The following is a 19,944-nucleotide window of genomic DNA, read 5'->3' as shown; positions in this document are numbered from 1 at the left end:
AACGAGATGGAATGAAAGAATTTCATCAGCATTAAAAGATCTTGAAGATGCATTAAATTTTATTCCTCTACACATTAAGATTTTATGCTATGCAGCACACTAAAATGGGCAAGAAATGAACAAGCAATGAGCAGAGGCAAGTAGCTAGATGTTCAGAAAACACAGTTACAATAGATTGAAATGCAGGACATTAATGCATTTGCAGGATTTAAGGAACTAGCCACCCTTCTACATATTCTTTTCAGCTTATGGGTACAATAGTCTATAATGAGGTATGGATTTTATCACTTACAGTTACAACTTAATTGTCAGTTCTATCCCAATGCAAGTTTATTGTATTGAGCACATGCTAAATCAATAAATTTTAAACATATCTCAACTCTTTTTTAATACAAATACCTTATTACAATAAACTGATTCAGAAAAAGATTCACATAAAACCTCAGGTTGGCATATTTGAGAACATCCTATTAATCTATATTTCTACTTGCACTGTTTTCTCTTTTAGGTAGAGAACAGTCACATCATTGATTCAGCTAGAAATTCAGTTACTAGAGAATATTGTTTCTGTTTCAAAAGACTACTGAATATAATGACCCCATGATGAAGTTAGTAGATGATTTCCAAACAGCTGTGCTGTTTAAGGTAACCATCCATCTCCCTGGGAATTCATTGCAGACTTCTCTGTTTTCAGTGTAGTGACTTCAGCAGAAGCACTGGGTATTTCTTACCTTCAAGATCTGTGTATGTTGCTCTCACAGCAAAAGAAGGCCACAGCATCTGCAAATTCTTTAAAAATGGTTTGCCTGCTTTAATCAAAGCTGCCCAAAGAGGTCAAAGTAGCACAATGCACTGTACAATTTAAAGCATTTCGCTTCAAACACTTTTTTATTAGTCCCTCAATCACTTTGAAAAAGCCAAAGCCTGGCTTGAAAAGGATTTTTAAAGGCATACTTACACAATATTATTCTCTAGGTAAGATTGTTTCTTCTATTTCTGTTATCAAATATTTTTTCTCCCCAAGTACTTTCCCTCATTTTTAGAAATTAATCTGTTAACCAGAGTCTGACTGCAAGAAAGGTAGACTCAGATTCTTTCCCAACTGTATCAGCCCCAGAAAAACATTAAAACGTGCCTGCTGCTAATTATTTTGAGGACTGCATATTTAAAAAAACAAAGTTCTTGATTACTTGTTACTCACTATGAAAAACAGCTATCCAAAAATGTGCCAAACTGCATGCAACAAGCTTCAGCCCCCATAACTATCTCCCGAACCCACAACTCTTCATCCAGCTCCCATCAGCAGCAATTTAAACATGCCCAGCCCTTATGGCACAGAACAGCCCATGTTCAGACTATCAAGCACTCTCAGCCTCCGGGGCAGGGTGGCCACATGAAAACTGCCAGTCAGGAATGGTCCTGGTCCCTGCCAGCTTCTGGGCTGTGCCTACAAATCATTACAAGAATTACCAGCTATCCCAGGCCAAACAGCGCCAAGACTCACTCTAACAGTTTAGCACTAGGGATGACCAAACTTCATGGAATATTGTGCTCATGGAATATTCCCTGACCTCAAGTAGGGACTGTACAGATACAGCTCCAGTTTCCTATAAGGTAAAGAAAATAAAACCAACTCTTAGCTGATAAAATGTGGGGCGAAAGATACATTCTAAACAAGATGAACTTCTAATCTCTTTTTCTTCCTCTTTCAAGTCAACACGCCAATGAAATTCAGTTGCAGAAAGCTTCTTGCATTCTTAATAAATGGAATAGAAAAAGATTACATTCCATATATTGTAATTAGCAACAAATTTATGCAAATGACATGCAGTAGGAAATGAGACAATAAAAGCATTGTGGTGTGCTGAGCAGAGTCAAACGCACAGAAATTATGTAAAGGAGGACATGAATAGCTGAAAGCTAGTTTCTGCAATCCTCCAAAATCTTGATGTTTTCAGATTAAATGTATTTTCAAGACATTGACAGTTCTTTTGAGTTTCTGCTGAATTTGAGTTTAAGTTAAAAATATAAAAGCTACCTGAGCCCAGGCTTTAAATTATCTTACTCTCCATTCATAAAAATCAAAACAGTTGTTAATTTTTTGAATATGATTTGAAAATTCAGTTTCAGTTTCTTGGTTTAGAGTTATAATACACATTGAAGATAACTAAGATACAGCTGTGTAAACTGTCAAAAAAAACCCAAAACAAAACAAAAAAAATTGAAAAAGTAACAGCCTCAAGCTTTGGACTAGATCACTACCCAGTCGTTACAGAAATGAGATTTTTCTTTTTTTGGCTTTAATATGATAGCTAGTTCCTCCAAACTCTTTAACTTGATTGGAATTTGAATGTGCTAGAATACAAAAAATCCATCACTGCTTCAATGATAAATTCCTACTAACTCTCTCTCTAGATCTTTAACATGATTCAATCTTTTCTCCTACTTCAAAACAGCTATGAGAAATGCTCTTTCTTCTAATAAAAAAAAAAACAATCAACAAAACAAAACAAAAATCATAAAAAAGACAAAAGCAAGTAGGTTTCAGACCTTGCTAAGGTAATGAAAAGGTCAGTAAATTCAGAAAGTCACACATTTCAAAGCAGAACTTGTGTTCTGTTAAAAATCAGGTTGCAACATACCTCAATAAGAAATATATTAGTCACTGGTGAACTACACTGGCCATTGCTTCCAGTCATTGAGAAACAGGATTCAACTAAGACCATCAAAATAAGAGGGACTGGAGGGAAAAACTAGCCTTAGAGCACTTACTAAAGCAGCTTGAGAACTTCATGCATGGCACACAGGATGCAGGGTAACCTTAGTTATCCCCCATCACCAGCAGCTGCCTCTGTGCAGGGGGGTGCTGGAGATGGTGTGTGCAGGCAGGTACAGCTCCAAAGCACAAGTGAAGCAAGCCCCAGCATGAGGACCACAATGCCAGCAGCTGAAGGAGCATTTTCCTATCCTGCAGATGGAACTCATAGATGCACCTCTCCTGCCCCAAAAGGACAGGGAGACACCATGTAAAGGACACCACAGCTTTCAGGGACATGATGTAAGCAAGCTTTTTGGTCGTTCTTTCAAGGACTCAACGTTATTCATTGGTCATGTGGCAAAGTGATTATTGTGGTCTTTACTGTCCTGCTCGTGGACTGCCCCAATAGGACTTATTTCAAAAGCTGTGTATCATTGCTCAGAGGGTTTTGACTTCTAAAATCCATCAGGAAATCTCATTTTTTCAGGGAGAATTACAACATGTATTACCCATGAAACTTCCAACACTGATGCTCCAGGAAAAAAAAAAAAAAAAAAAGTTTATTTATTCCTGAATCTACAAGCAGCTACTCAAATTCACTTTCTGCTACCATAAAAAGACACACTCAGCAAAACCCAACACAAGATAAGACATGTCTCCCTTTGTTCTGTTCCTCTGCAAAGCAATTGGTTTGATGGATGATGCTTTACTGAAGCCCAGTTTAAATGTACCATGACAGATCTTTTACTAAAATCAAGATCTAGACAAAACTTGTAGAACATTTATGGATTTAGAAAATTTGAGGTACCAAAACAAGAAGTGTAAAGCAGTCTTGCGCCAGTAATTTGGGCTCTCCCTTTCAGTCACATTCTAAATGAAAGAAAATCCAGAGATGTAGACATTTCTCAAAATGACACCTGGAACTGACAAAAATGAACTTCCCTGAAATTATGTCTACATTACATTGAATAAACAATTACTACCATTTTTTCTCTCCAGCTGTCTAATGCTAACTAGAGAAGATTTCCCTTACCCACCTTTATCTATGAGAGCCTAACAAAATAAAAATCCATAAATACAAAAAAAAAAGAAAAAGAAAAAAGAAAAAAAAAGAAAAAAGAAAAAAGAAAAAAGAAAAAAAAGAGAGACTGCTTTAATTAATTCTGGTCTGGATCCTCACATTTTGTTAGATTCATTTTTTCAGACCCGTTGTGTTATATTTGTAGGTCTGCATACTCTTTAGGGAGACTTGACCCTTCATAAGGAAACGTGCCAACAATACCATGAAAGTACTAACTATTCATGATACAACCCATGTACACACTCTTAAACACGTGTGTGTGCAGGAAAGGGATGGCTGAAAATGGAAAACACTTGCAATAACAGTAGAACAAAAGCTGAGATTTTAACAATATTGGATGAAATTTGAAAAAACCAATCCTTACAGGTCCACATAAACAAACCCAATTAATTGAGGAAAATATTCGTTGCCATTCAGCATCTCAGGAATAAGACCTGTCCAGCAAGGACTGATTCAAATGGTCCACTCCAAAACTTATTTATCAACTATTTCATGTGACAGTGATGTAGTTTGGTAAGTCATCCCTCAAAATACATTTGCAAATGTAAAAGACAGAATAACATCTCCCCTCCTTCAGATGAGAATGTCCTAATAATGTAACACTGAAGCTATAGAGAGTGAGAACTTTTCCATACTGATATGTACACCTGGAGGCGAGGAAACCTAAACTGGCACTCAGAATTTGGATTTTGATGTGCTGAGGCTACTTGTAAACTTTTCTAGACTGAATTAATTTTATTCACCTTCACTCTGTCTTACTTAACACAAAGGAACTGCCACCAGGAACTACTTTGTCAGAAAAGCCACAATTAATCGGAGGTGTTAATTTTGCTTTTCACACACAAGGTCTCAAGGGCAGGCTTTTTTGTTGATTAAAAACAAAGCTGAATAGGGAGTCAACATGCAAGTGCTCAGATAACAGCCAAAATGATGATTCCTTCCATTTGTGTTCAAGGCCACACACACATATCTCCCTGAAGCATATCTTAGTTAACAGAAAAATATAAAAGTCAGCTACTGTTGAAGATAAATAAAGCGAGCACAAATTTTCATAGAAGGGAAGGGTTGCTGTTTGCTATAATGTAAAAGGAACAAGTGCTGATCGTACCAAACAGTGTAATAAACAGTGAAACTTGACACATGCACATTGTTTAAGTTTAGCAGACTTCAGCTACTTATATGTGCAAGTCCAATATCAGGCCTCCAACATGTCAGAAACATGCCCCATTTTCAGAAATAAATAAACTGGCTGTGTGGAACTCAATCACAGCTGTTGCAATAAACGTATTTCACTATTCAATGCTAGCACAGTCCTGCCCAAGAAAATCCTTCATAAGGAAGCTGCTAAGAGAAAATAAAACCTCACACCCAGGGAATAAAATCTCCAAACCTGGCCCAGTCTCCCAGCAAAAGTCTATCAACATCCTTCTATCCAGTGACTATAGAACTTACAGACCTACATCATCTTGGAGACTTAGCTGAAGTTCAGACTAATTTTTCAATAATTTCAGCTCCCAAAAGTCATGTCTAACCAAAGTTATTCACACAGCATTGATATGTTAAATTAAAGACTCTAAGTTAAAGGCTAATCTTGGATCAATCTGCAACCTTGTAAGTACCATGAATATGACCTTCCCTTCTGTGAGTAGCATGCTGTGGAAATCCTTAGAGAGGAACAAGGGAACCTGTTTGCAAAACAGAAAGAGTAGGAAATAGTCCTTATATTAGATTAAAAGAAAGGGAAAAATGCCACTATTTTATGAACATGGAGGAAAAATTGTGGTGGGATTACATAGCAGAATTTAAACTGCAAATGTCCATCTGCAAGTAAGAAAGAACAATCAATATCCACATATAGCTTATCTATATAAGAGATTTTTTTCTTAAAAACATCTGTATCTCACATCTTAACCACAGTTAATATATTTTTAACAATACTGTCCGTCCAAATAAGCATATTTTGCAGGTGACTTCAGAAAGTTTGCAGATTATACAAGTTCTTGGTTTTACTTGTAAGACATGCAAGAATCACAAGGTTTGTAAAAGTAACCCAAGACTGCAAATGTGCAGGTTCACTGCAAACATGCACAACACCTGACAACCCAGAGAACCTGACTCTTTTTTAAAATTGCTGAAGGCACTTACAGACCCTTTCAACATTATTTAATGGGTTATACTGAGTGCCTATGGTAAAGAATGTGCTCTGTGCATCTGGTAGGCAGTGCTCAGTGCCTAGCAGGGAAACAATCAGTGAGCATGAGCATTACCAGATTGAACAGTCAAAAAATGTCTCATCTCATTGTTTGTTAAACAGTTTACTGCTTTCCCTCAGCTTAATTCTTTCTCGTGTACTGCAGTTTAGGCTTCATGTTTGAAATGTATCTGCTTTAGGCCATCGTTGCCTATGAGTGTCTGCAACTATACAACTATTTCTATCAATTCATTCAATGCCACAATAAACTGAAAATCAACTTGATTCTTTTTGTCTTCCATCAAAGCCTGCTTTGAAGTTTGCAATTATTTGCAATAGCTCCCAGAGAAGTTTTCAGCAAAGAAGTCTTGGTACAGTCAGAAAGAATGACCTTATTCGATCACAAACTGAACACAGCAGCTGTGCTGCTGGCAGAAGGTCTATAACATGCACTCATGGTGGCTTCCCTGCCTCCATCATAATCCACTATATACTGATCCAATTATTGCACAAAAACCCTTTTTCTTATAGCACACTCTCCTTTTCATTGCTTTCTCACTCTGGATTGGAGAAAAAAAAAATCTTGTGGATGGAATGTTTACTGCTTTTCAAATATTTCGTGTGAAAATGCCATTTACACCCACAGCTGTTGCTGCTTTCTCTTTCTCTCTTCTTTTAAAAGACAAGGAGGGGGAGAAGAAAGAGAGAAAAAAAAACTGAAGAATTTTTCAAGATATTTAAATTAGAAGTTTATTATGTTATATTTTTTATAATTAGGTTCATATCACAGATAGCAGATTTTGATTTTGTCCTGATAATTTACAAGACAATTTAAAACTGAGTCATGCAGGAAATGCACAGAGACATGGAAGTGCCACAAGCTCAGCCTAGAGAGGAATGGTCTCTCAGGTAAAGTACTTCAAAACATGACTTTGTTTGCATAAAAAACAAAAAAAAAACAAATAAAAAAAAAAGAAAAAATAAAAGAAAAGAGGAATTCAGTGACTTAATTTCAGGAAGAGTTGGAAAGTATGTTGCAATATTTTCCTTCCAAACAATACTGTTGGGTAACTTTTCTAAGCTTTTGCAGTTAACATTTAAAGCAAATAAATCCATTGGAAAAAAAAACCAAAAAACTTAGTGCCGTATTGGAAACCTTGTATCCTAAACATCTGTTTCTTTATTCACTTTTCAGTTACACTCTGACAAGCAACTAAAGAAAAAGCCTGTCTGCCCCTTTCCCCAACAACTTTTCTTAGCTGGAAATAGTATAAAACCCAACTAAGCTGTGAAGCCAGACATGGTGAAAAGCACTTAAGATACTTTTTAAACAAATAAGAAATGAAAAAAACTCTTTACAGGGCTCATATACATTCTATCACATGAGCCATCAGTAATCCCCATTTCTGCCTTCAGACCAAAGAATATTTTTTCCAATTAATATATTTATAACCAAAGACAGAAATCATTAGATAAAGTGTTTGAAGAGAAAGGTTACATTCCACAGCTACACCTGTGGAATGGACCAACAGGCAAAGAGAGCCTGTGTTACTTGCTATATAAAGTTTGGAAATAAACAACTTTTAGTTGAACATGTTTTGCTTTTGATCTTTTAAAACTCAGTGGTTCAAATGCACAGTGGAAGTGCACCAAAAAAAGGATCATTATTATTCCTTCATTTACACATTAGTAAATCAGTGCTTAAGAATAGAAAGGTGCAGGGTGAGAAGGTCAAGAAATTACAAGCAATTACTAGATTTGCAATTAGATTTGTTTTTATACTCTTACTGCTTTCTTACTGTAAAACCATCCTGATATATTAAGATAATACTCTTCACATGTGACACAGGACAGTGCAACATCCACATACAGTGAACTCTGTAACAAAATCTTAAAAACTATACTTTTTTTTTTTTCTTTGATAGGCAGATACTTCTCCTCAAAAAAGACAGTGTATTCCTTCAGGGAAAAATATCCAGGAGTATGCAATTACTCAGCTATTTAACCTCCGTGCACTCTTACGTTTCTTAGATTTACCTCAAAGAGAGTTATCTTTTTGTCTGGCCATAGCCTTTTTGGTCAAGGGCTTTTATGGATATATCTTAGAAGGGCCATTGAGAGTCACAGTATTACTGAAAACTATAACATTCAGAGAGAGACTGAAGGAATATTCACACTGGCATAAACCGAACATACTGTGTCAAACCAAAATGACACCCTTCTCAGGTTAAGCCCAGAAGTGTAAAATTCTTTGACCAATATGAATGTAATTTATTTAACTCTTTAGAAAGCCTGAGGAAAAACTTCTAAAATCTAAATTACTATATCCCTTATAAACACTATCATCTTCATTAAACTACTGCACTAAGGTACCAAAAACTAAACTACAGAAAGCGTTTTAGGAAAACCCAGTCAGAGTTTTGGATCCCACTGAAACCAGTGCTGGTTGGGAACTTTAAACACATTTCTGGATTTCATTTTGTCTACCGTTCAAAGCTTGTTAGTCATGGAGCACGCTGCTGTTATCAGAGGGAACAGATTGCTCCACACCAGCTATCTGAGGCAGCTCTGTGTGTGTAAATAGCTGCTGGCACATCCTGTGGGTCACTCTGCCCACCGCGGGTACTGAGCGCGACAATACCCGGATGGGAAACGGGGCTGCAGGCAAGCTGAGCACTGAAGCTATAGCAACCAGCTACAAGAACATTTAATGCTTGCATGTGTTCCTGTGTTTCTTACTCTTCTGCAAAATACCCTTATGGTTTAAATATTTTTTGTCAAGCTGAAATGTATTTTTTCATCAGTAGGATTTAAATGAGCAGTTACGTGAGTTTCGCAGAATTTTTTAAACCTTCTCTATTTAGTGGAGCTAAAACAGATTTGGGGAAACATTCAGTAAGAGCTACTTTAGGTTTTACAAGAGAAGCTCAAAAGATTGAAACATACTGTTCTATGCCAGACAAAAATTTGAGTAAGTTTAAATTAAGATGTTTGTTTCTGAGACAGCCATAAATGTCTTCCAGCACTTACATAATAGCTATCACATTCAACAAACAGAAAGAATCAGCAAGCCCAGGTCTACCTGTAAGAATAAAAATTATAACCCTAAATAACATTATCACACATTATCACACAGCCTTTTTACTGTAAAATGAAAATACGTCATGAATCTCCAGGAAAAGATAGTCCCATAATTATATAATGGCCAAAGAGTGATGGATTTCCAAGACTGTCTTTAGAAAACATTCCTGTACTACACACAGGTTCCTGAAGACATCTGGGGAGGAAGGGAGTGGGAAGGAAGCAATAATCACACAAAATGCCCCCCTTTACTAAAGAGGGTTTTGTACCAAAACAAAATCACTTCCCAAAAAACCCATAGTTCAAGAACACAGGGAGACATGACAAAACTACTTCATTGTTTGCAAGTGGCAAAGTCCAGGTGTAGACAATCAGCATTTTCCCTCTGCGAGACTGATCTAATCTTGCATCAACCTGTGACAATGGAAATCTACACCTTGTCTTTAAACTGGCAGGACAAGGAACAACACCTGAACTGTTACACTTTTTTGTGGGTTTGGGGTTTTTTGTTTGTTTTATTGGGGTGGTTTGTTTTGTTTTCCCTCTGGTATTTCTAGGGATGTAGGGATGTTTTTTTAAGACTATAACTGTATTTTGACAATGGTGTTTTGGAAAACCATTCACTCCTTTACAGCGATGGAAGACCCATGTAGCAAATTCTAGAGTTAAGATCAGAAAAACATGTATGACCTTTTTCTCCTAAATGCCTATACTATTTTAGAATTTCTTTTATTTTCTCACTTCATGCGTTGCACAAATGTTTTGTCCCTATCCTTTCTCCATATTTATTTGTTACCTGTTCTTTCTCTGGTCCCACACAAATTTTTTGATCTTTCTTTCTTTCTCTCTGGCCTGTAACCCTGGTGCCTGGTAAATCTCTCCCTGTTTAGAAGGATTTAGCAGACCTGTTTCCTTTTCCTCTTCCCTTAGTGGCTAATAGGTCTGGTTGGTTTAGCCAACAAGACTTCCCTTATGGTGTTCTTGATTTCTTACTCTGCTTATACATCAACAAATCCACATAGGAAAAAACAACTGTCTTTAAAACAAGAAGGTAGAATTGCTCTTCAGTGAAAGAGGATGAAAACCTCAGCTCACTGTCAACACAAAGCATTCAACTTCCCAATAAGAAATCAAAAGGAACAGGCCCAAGGATCTCCAAAGTGGCTCCCTAAAAACCACAGGTCACATTGTAAAATTCAGCTTATTTGGAAGATGAAATAATGTTTATGTATTTATTTCAAAAATCTTATATTTCGTGAAGAATTTATACAACTTCAAAAGGAAATCTAGGAATTCAAACCACTTACACTGGACTTATAAATGAAGATTACAAATTACTGGATGATCATTAGAAAGAGTATGCGGCTTCATATTTCACTACAGTTAGGAGAAAAATAAAGAAACTAGAACACTGGTTCATACCTAGGTCCTCAAATGTTTCAAATGAGAGAATAATCATAAATAACAGTATCCATGGGTTCCTGAAGCCATCTTGCAAAACCAACCTTTATCCAATAGGTCATATCTGCTAAGAAGCCTGTTTCCCAGGCACCAGCAGTGATGGGTTTTTCTACAAGTAGTCAAAAATAACTTTGTTTTTAATTTAGCAAACTTTCCTCTTTCCAGAGACAGAAGGTGGCTTACATTATTTCTGTATATAGTATTTCTGTGTATATATATATATATACACATATACACACACAATAATTACTTTTTAATTTCAGCCCTAAAAATATGCATACAATAACACTTCTTAAAAATAATTCATATTTTTGACTTCTTGGTCCAGCTTTTTGAAGGGAAAAGCACTTCTGGTTTTAATGCTATTAAAAACATAAAAGTAAAGGCATATAATCTGCCACATGAACATTACAGATTTTACTACATTGGTCAGTTCCTTCTCAGTTAACTGCATTGCAAGGTCTGATTTTCCCAAATTAAAGTGAAAAAATACCTTCCCTAATTAAAAAAAAAAAAAAACAACCCACAAAACACTTATAGGAATGTATTGGGAAAAACATACAAGATAGGCAACATGTAGTCTCCTTTTGGAAAATGCCAACAAAATACAGGTGGCACAGAAAGAACAGTGTTTGAAAGTACTTACACACATGTGGCTTAAGCCTCTTATAAGTGCCTGGGAAGTATTTGATCAAAATATATAGGGAATAAAATGTATTGTGTGTACATGTCTCAAATGCAAGAGAGAAGAATCTGAAGTGTACAATGTCAACGTCTGGAAGAAAGTGCAAGAAGTATTCAGAGAAGCAGAGTTGTTTCTTTAAAATCCTACTTAAACACTAGGATTTGCAACCCTTCCACTACTGTTGCACTATCACAGACTCCTTAACCAAAGAAACTGTGAAGACTTGATTTTTATACATTAATTTAGAGGGGGAAGAAAAATTTACTAAAAGACAACATTCTACAAAAACAAATCTCAAGACAGATACTTTTATCTCCTTTTCATCCTCAACTAATATACCAATCACATATGATAACAGCTGGCAGGACATCTTCAAGGGAAAAGTAATCCAAGGTCAGCTCATGAAAGAAAGCTTTTACAGGATGGCAGTGGTACTGAGCCCCCTTTGGCTGCTGATAACATCGTTGTTGTCAGCTCAGCACTGAAGCAATGATTCCAAACATGGCATTAGTACAATAAATTCGTTCATGCAGTGTAAGAGAGCAGAAAAATGCCCAAAAGCATGGCAAAATTGCAGTATCCCAGCAGCCTCTTTTCAAGGACATTTGAAGTGCATTTCGCTGGTCCTACAATTACAAAGACAGGCAAAAAGCCCAAGACACTCCCTCATGGCTCCAGGCCTTTCAAAACACCAGTCCATCTTCTGATTTCCCTTATCTCACGTAAGACGCGTCTAAGGCTCAGTGACCCAACAGTCACACAGAGCAGCCCTGGATGTCCTTTCAGTCAGCATCAGGCATCAGAAAAGACATTACTGCCCATTTCTCAATTTTCTATGGCCCAGGAGTTCATGTCTCCCCCTTACTGTTTTTATCAGATAAAACTGTATTGCATGATAACACAAAGTTCTCCACAGCGTCTGAAATAGCTACTCAACCTCAGCAAGGAAGCTGCACTGTTGCATTTTACATTATTTTTCAGTCACACTTTTATTTAATAACAACAAGAACAAAAATTTACAATTGTAGCCAATATTTGTGTTTTCCACTTGGCAGTCCTCATAATTTCTCTCACTGAGTAGAGCTAAAACTGACTTGGCAGGCTGGATTTATCAGCATTTCATCTGCTAAACTATTCCAGCTAGAAAGCCAACTATATTGTCAATGGTTTTAAGAAGCAAGCTTCTACTTGTATTATGTGACAAACTCACAGAGAACACAAAATCAAAACAAACAAGAAAATGCAAGCAGAGCTGGGGGAAAACCCAAACAGAACAAACAGTTAAAGACTTGGTTTTTGTGATCCCTAAAACAGAAGTTTAACTAGTGCCAAGTACTTCAGAAAGACAATTTTCTTCTCTAAACACTAAATACACTCCCCAAGTTCACAAAGCATCTTCCACACTACTGTACCAGTAAGGAAATAAAGCACAGTGGAGAACTTCATCTACAGTTACGGTAATAGCCAAATGTGACAGTTTTTCAAATATTGACTCCCAAAAGTAAGAACAATCCTGTCCTCATCACTACCAGAAATACAAACTTTATCATTTAAGACCAAGTTATTCCTATAAACTCTGTGAAAAACAACACAATTATACAGGTCAAAATTTCAGGAACAGTAGCACTGACAACAGACAGAAATGAAATTTGTATAATTCTAAAGAAAAAAACAGTAGTAAAATCTGATTTTAATGCCAAAATATGTATGCTTATATAATGAAATATTTGGGTAGCTTTGCACTGTATTTATTTGTAGATTTAATAATTCCTCTGTTTATTACCAGAGTTGTAATAACATAGGAGGAATTGCCATTAGTTACAAGATATTTATGATGCTTTATCAAGGAAAATATCTCTGAACAAAAGGGTAAAATTTTCTACCATTGAAATGTGATTACTTCACTGTTAATCCTCTCAGAAGAATCACCTCAACACTCTTATTTTCTTTCACAGCTTTCTCACTCTAGATCCTGATACCTGCTCCTGAAAAAAATTCCCATTTCTAAGCTAGAGTCCTCAGATTATCACCATTAATGATCACTACCAAACTTAACATATCTAAGGAAAGTGTGCATTGGTTGACAAACAAGGGAATTGCATTCCTTCTGCACTTACTTCAGACAAAAGGACTGAGTACAGTGGTTTTACAAACAAATTAAGAAAAAGATGGGGGCAAATAGGAGATGTCATGTATTCTACTCTCAATATCTTCCTGAAGATGTGGTTATGAAGGACAAAATGGGATGGAAATGTGGACATGAAGCATCACTCACCATTTCCTGAGATGCATACTTTGGATCTTCAGGATCAACTGACCAGTAGCAGTAGTCAAAGCTGAAGGCCACAGTTTTTTCTCTGGAGTCCCAACTGCTATCAAGTCTACTGTCAACCTGACAATAAAAGGAAAAAGACAGATCAAGTCATTCTGAAGCTGACCCTAAAAGGAAGCATTTTCCAAATTAACAGGAAGTTGATCTAGGATCCGTCTTGTGGAAAAGGAATGACTAAGAGTTTAACCTCTTTATTCAATTTTCTTTGGTGCTTAGAGTGAGGTGGAGACACCCATGACAAACCTGCTAGATCATTTTTACTGAAGAGTTCATTAACTACAGCTAAGGCTCCCCAAGACATGGGCAACAGACATAATTCAGCTAATCTTCATAAATTCTATGTATTGACAGGAAAGCTTTATAAACAATTTGCTATTTTCCTGTTCTGTTTCACAGAGAACCACATCACAGAAATGAGGCCCCAGGTGATAAGAAGAAAACAATTTTCCCACTGCATAGTTGAATATGCAGGTCTCTTCCCCAGTTTCCTCTTTGCTTTGTCGTGGTTGCAAGCTAATGCTTCTGTCACTGGGACTGCATAATCCAAACTTTACCTTTATGGGCTACTAACAATGACAGTGAAGCCTTTCTAGCACAGCAGCCAACAATTACTGAATTTAAAGGAATTGTATAAGTCTTTCCATATAATCTTGCCCAAGTATGGGTAATAAAACAGATAAGCTTATGAACACTCAAAGAAGGAGACCATATACATATAATTTTGATCTAATTGGTAACTTTGTTATAACCTCAACATTCACACTAATTAAAGCAGAAGAAAAGCATGCAGGCTCCAGAGCTCTCAAGGAAGATGATGACTACATTCAGTTTATTCTTGCAGTCTTTTACCAGAGCCTGAAGTGTAGTTTTACACAATTTGCTCTGTTTCACGCAAATCAGTTGAACTCTGAGGGGAAATATGAAAGGAGGAGAGACACAGGGAAGGAAATTATCCAGATGTTAGTAAGATATGCAAAAATCCTAAACAATTTACCAACAGCTTTGAATGCTGGCATGCAACAGAATTGCAGAAGCTTTAATAAATACAACATACAGGCAAGTCAACTACCTGTTACATCCCTTCCCAATTCCCCCTTCAAAACACATGAACTAACCCCATACCAAAACAATCCTTCCCCACACTTTCACTGCAATATTTCTAGGGTTGTATCAGTTTAAACTTCTCCCTTAATATTTCTATTAGAATGATCAAATAGCCAAAGAAAACAGAGAAAATTATCAGGATATCAGGATTCTTATATGGGAAAGAGGAGCCAACAAAAAGCATACCTTTATATTTCTGACTTTTGCCACTTTGTCATCAACTTCTACAATCACTCTCCCTCCTTCTGCTCTCTCTCTGGAAAGAGAACACATTTTAAAAATCCATTTAAAATATAAAGAAACAGAAAGGTGAATGTCAAATTTCTAAACTTCAGAAATTTGTGTTTATTTTAGAAAACTGCAAATCAGAGCTATGAAACAGATACAAACAGATAAGACTCTGACATGAAATACCATTTGCAGATCTGCATTCAGACATCTCAGTAGCAAGGGGCTAAAGAAAAAACCCAAGACTGTGGTGACTGAAAAGCTTTGAAGTGTTTTTCCCAAATACATTGTCAGGATTTTATTTATATCTAAGAGTTGTTGCTTTAAATTACTTTTACAAGGAAGCAGAGTGGAGCACTGGTAGACTGGCTGTGCTTTGTAGGACAGGGATCCATCCACGTCACAGACTGTGAGAGACAGGAAGCATCAGGTTGCACCGTCTGATTTTTCCCACTTAATCCAATATGTTTGTTGTAGTCCTCAAAGAAAGTACTCTTAAGGAAAAAAATGTGCCAAACTAACAATAAAGAAAAAAATTGTCCTGAAATGTAAATGGACAGGATTTAAGTGCAAAGGACCATGCACCCATATATAGTGTCTAAACTTGTCATGGGAAGCAGCTATGACTGGCTGTTACAGACAACTTCCACATCCAAAATGAGTCATGTTAGGAAAGAATGAAAGAAGGATGTTGACTAAACAAAAGAAAAAACAAAACCAAAACAAAACAAACAAAAAAAAAAAAAAAAAAAAACAAAAAAAAAAAAAAAAAAAAACACCAAAAAAACAAAACAAAAAAAACAAACAAAAAAACCCACCTCAAACCAAATTAATCTTATTTTTGGGCTGACTGCAGAACAGCTACCTGAAGATAAGGATGTTTTTATTTATCCCTCACAATAATTATCATGGATTTTTTAATACAGAAGAAGAAGAAGAGATCAGTGTCCTATTTCTCCAACTTTGGCACTAAGAAGCTAAGAACAAGAAGAACAAGACAAAGGTGTTTTATATTTCCTCTATATTTTGTTTTGTGGTCTGATACTGACAAATCTTGTAAGATGCAATTTTTTGATAAAGCTTTGATGAAGCCTAATAACAGCTTTGTAAAGGTGTAAGAAATTGGTTTAGAAATAAAACCAATTTTGCCCTTAGTGCGGTTTTGCTAAATTTTATCAAAATTGAGGTGAAGACACACTGCCATTTGGGGTTAGATGTATATATATCTCCTGATAACCAGCTGGATCAGTATCCTGAGGTCAGTTAGAAACTAGGCAAGATGAAACAAGAGTTGGAAAATTCCAACCCAGCTGACAACTGCCCATTCCTGGCCCTCGACCTTTAACAGATTCCTTTATATGTGTGCAGAAGTATTTAGTCCCCCGCCAATTACAATCTGCCTTCACTGAGGGTTCTAACTTCCAGGTGGTCCAAAGCACATTATCTCCTGCCTTTGGGTCTCTCTACTTCTCAGTTTTTACCCCATCCTTTCTGCTCCAAAACAAGATTCAAAACAATATCTTAGGACACTTAAGGCCGCAATGAAGACAATCACTGTGGTTTTTGAACTTTCCAAGCATAAAGAGTTTGTAAGCATATTTCTGAGCATACCTGTTCCCATTTCACACATAGAAATAATGCTTTACCTTAAAGTGTCTTGCTTCACATTACGGATTTTTGAGGTACCCTCCTTGAGACAGACTGAACTTCATATTTCCTGTAGTACTTCCTTACACATGACTCTTCACATAGAAAATACAAGGACAGCTCCCAGAGATTTTAGTTAAGCTGTGAGTATTCAGCTGTTCAGCACATCAGTCATCTGAGCCCCAAGTCAGATCCCAAGAGAAAGGGAAACACATTATGTACAGCTGGGTACCAAATGTTGCATTGCTTACAGCTGAGTACAGAATGGAGGGCTCATAAGGCTCCCTAAAGAACAAATGAACAAGGAACAGTGCCTAAGGACACAGACTGTAAATACCTAAGCTAGAAATGTGAAACTGATGCATTTAACCTGGACACGCATAGCTTTATAGATGATTTGACAAGCAAATGCTCTCCAGTGTAAGTTACTTAGGGGACTTTGATATCCATGTACAAATCTCTGCCAGGTGAGCTAATGGACAAAGCTGACAATTACCCTGTACAGCAGATCTAATTTAAGAGGCAATGGGACATTTTCACAGAATTTCACAACATTTTGACAACAGCAGAAGACAGAGAAAATGAGAGGGATTGTTTAGGAGAGAGCTTACTTCAGTTATACATATTCTTTCCTTCCTTGCCCAACCAAGTATTATCTTGGCCATATCCCGCTTCCCAATCCCATAAGCATCCTTAATTTTCAGTCCTTAATGTTCCAGTCTTACCAGCCTAAATAGTTCACTGAGTTCCTATCCTTCTCCTATGCTCACACATCATTCCCTACATGTATCTGCTGTGTTCTCACTGCCATCATGTCTATCTTGCCCAGAGCAGTCTACAACTGCTCTGCAAGTCTTGTGTCCCTTCTCCTACTGCATTGTAGCTTGTCATAGGCTGATGTCTCTGCTCCAAAGATACATAAACCTGCTCTTCTTGTCAGTTCTTCCAGTGTCTAACCCAAGTTTAGTTGTACACTCCACAAGTAAATTAGTGTTTCTTCCTGGACATGTGCAGAGGTCAGTAAACAGATTGCTGAGAATAAATGAGAGCAAAGACCTTGTACCCAGGTCCCATTCCTGGGCTTCAGTTGTGACTTGGACAATACCGAGCTCAACTTGTTAAAGCAATGCTCAAACAATGAGGTGTGTTGTTTTATTTTGTTTTTTTTTTTTTTTTTACTTAAGGGGATGATGCAAGCATGATTTGATCAACACTAGAGAATTCAAGCTGAGAAAAAGCAGATTCCTTAAAATGTTTACCTGCTACATTATTACAAGTCTTCAGTGAGCATGTTAAAGGGTTTTAATGATTTAGAATTTGGGCAGAAATGGGGAATCACATCAGATTTCAAATTTTAAAATCAATTGGAGAATTCAAACAAAAGGTTCCCCTAAGTAGCTTTTATATGCTTTAAAACATAATTTCTTTATAACCTTATCTCCTGCAGAAGCTGAACTGTTCTGGGTGAAGCTAAGAAATAATTTTAGGCAACCTAGCCTGAAACAGGCATTCGTGAATAGAACATTTGTGTTCAAATGGGTGAAATCTGGAAAAGCTTTTAATCTCTTTAAATGCCAGGGTATTCTAGTTGCAGAAGTAAGGGAACCTCAACAACAAGCTATAATAATTACATGAAACTCACTGCCTTCAGTCCACACGTGTTACACATAACGCAATGAAAAAGTGACTTTATTCTTTGGGTTCTTATAGACTGATGCTTTCACAGGCTACAGTCATTACTAAAGAAGAAATTACAAACATTAAATCTTTGAGATACAAAAAAGTTCTCAATATAAAAAATGTATACTTACATTTACATATCTATTTATATTGAAATAAACACAAACCCAGCAAAATATAAACAACATAAAATGACATTGCCACCTTTTACCAGAGGGTAGCAAAGATTCCACACTATGAAGCCATAAAACTTAATGCAGCAATCAAATACCTTTGAGTCTCACAAAACATGAAAGCCTCCAGAGAACAGGAACAGAACTAAAATTTCCCCTAACTCTGGGTGCATATTCACACCATCCAGACTTTTATCTTAACTCCAGACTGTTGTTGAAAGATACAATTTCTCTTTGCTGCTCCAACCTCCCACATGTTTCTACTTTCTAGCAATCACACACCCATGCAATGACTCAGATCAGCTGTGATCAGGAGAAAAAAAACCCCACACCAAAATAAATAATCAAGATGTCACAGGACTCTCAAGCCCTTCCAGAGCACTGAGCTCAGCAGTCACACAACCTGCTGAGCCAAGGCAAGAGAGGGCAGGAGCATGTGGTGGTGGGAATGGAGACCCTTCCCTTCTGCTGCAACTTACAGCCAGAGACCAGGGAGCAAGAACAAAGCAACATGTAGCTGCCAGCTCTACAGACTATGCATTTGAACTCTCTGTAAATACACATTTATATCATGCTTCATTTAGGTACAAAACAGAGAACTCGGGGAAAGAAAGTACAGTTTCCTATCTAAAGCCCAAGAGGAAAAACAGGCTCATAGCTGTTCTAGATATTTTTACCTTAACTACAAATTGCAAACACTACAAAAGCTCTCTCAGCAAAACCTGTTTGTCAGTACAGCCTTACGCACAAGTGCAACAGCTTGCATTTGAATGATAAAGCATTTATTAAAAAAAAACCAACAGACCTGTGTTCTTTGTACCAATAAAATCAACTTGAAACTACACTTCTCTAGTAACACGTTTGACTTCTGCTGCTCAGAAGTCACTGTGGTCCTAACATTTGGTTTCCCCATCCTCTCGTCTCCCCGACTTCTTGAAAAATGCATTCTGTGTTTGGGAAAGTGCTCTCCTAAATCACCATCCATGAAAACAAATTACCTGTACAAAGAGAAAGCTGTAGAAACTCCACTTAATGGTGCTTGTCCCAGGAAAGACCTGCATCTTCTCAGTCACAGAAAGCTCTAGAGAAATGCAGACCCAGCAATAGAACAGTGACATAAGTACAGAATGGAGTGGCAGGGCTGTAATGGGGAGCTACAACAGAGACCTGGCAGAAACAAAGCTGCTGCAGCAGTCCAGAAAACACTGGCAGCCCAAAGGGAATCTCATACCATCTGCTGTTGCTATGAAAAACCATTTTTGCTTTCAAGATGTAAAGCAAATGCCACTCCCCAGGGACAAAGGCACTGCAAGAATGAGCCAGTGAGAAAGAATCATGGGAGGATCAAGACCCTGGAGAGGAACACTTCCATAGCTTGCTGAATCTCAGTGAGATGAGTTCAGACACAGAGCACAGAAGTGCAAGGAGGTATGCAGAGCTGGAGGAAGCAGTGAGTGGAAAGAAAGGGGGAAGTTGGGTTTTTATACATTTTAAAATTTGCTCCCCTTCTCTTCCACCCTCTC

At 37.1% G+C, this 19,944-nt stretch overlaps 1 protein-coding gene across 1 annotated transcript in view; it reads right to left on the bottom strand.

Annotated features, from left to right (window-relative positions):
• The window catches only part of STARD9 (StAR related lipid transfer domain containing 9), an 80,921-nt gene extending 65,955 nt beyond the window's left edge, over nt 1–14,966 (bottom strand). Inside the window, exons 1-2 of the mRNA XM_062495368.1 lie at nt 14,880–14,966; nt 13,533–13,649 (exon numbers count right to left, since the gene is read on the bottom strand). Of these exons, the coding sequence (XP_062351352.1) occupies nt 13,533–13,649; nt 14,880–14,966 (204 nt within the window). The remainder of the gene's footprint in view (nt 1–13,532; nt 13,650–14,879) is intronic.
• Nucleotides 14,967–19,944: the final 4,978 nt, after the last annotated feature.

This window comes from Cinclus cinclus, chromosome 6, assembly GCF_963662255.1.
Source record: "Cinclus cinclus chromosome 6, bCinCin1.1, whole genome shotgun sequence".
In the NCBI taxonomy this organism is placed as follows: Eukaryota; Metazoa; Chordata; class Aves; order Passeriformes; family Cinclidae; genus Cinclus; species Cinclus cinclus.
The sequence above is the reverse complement of the archived record's forward strand: the minus strand, read 5'-3'. Positions and strand labels throughout refer to the sequence as shown.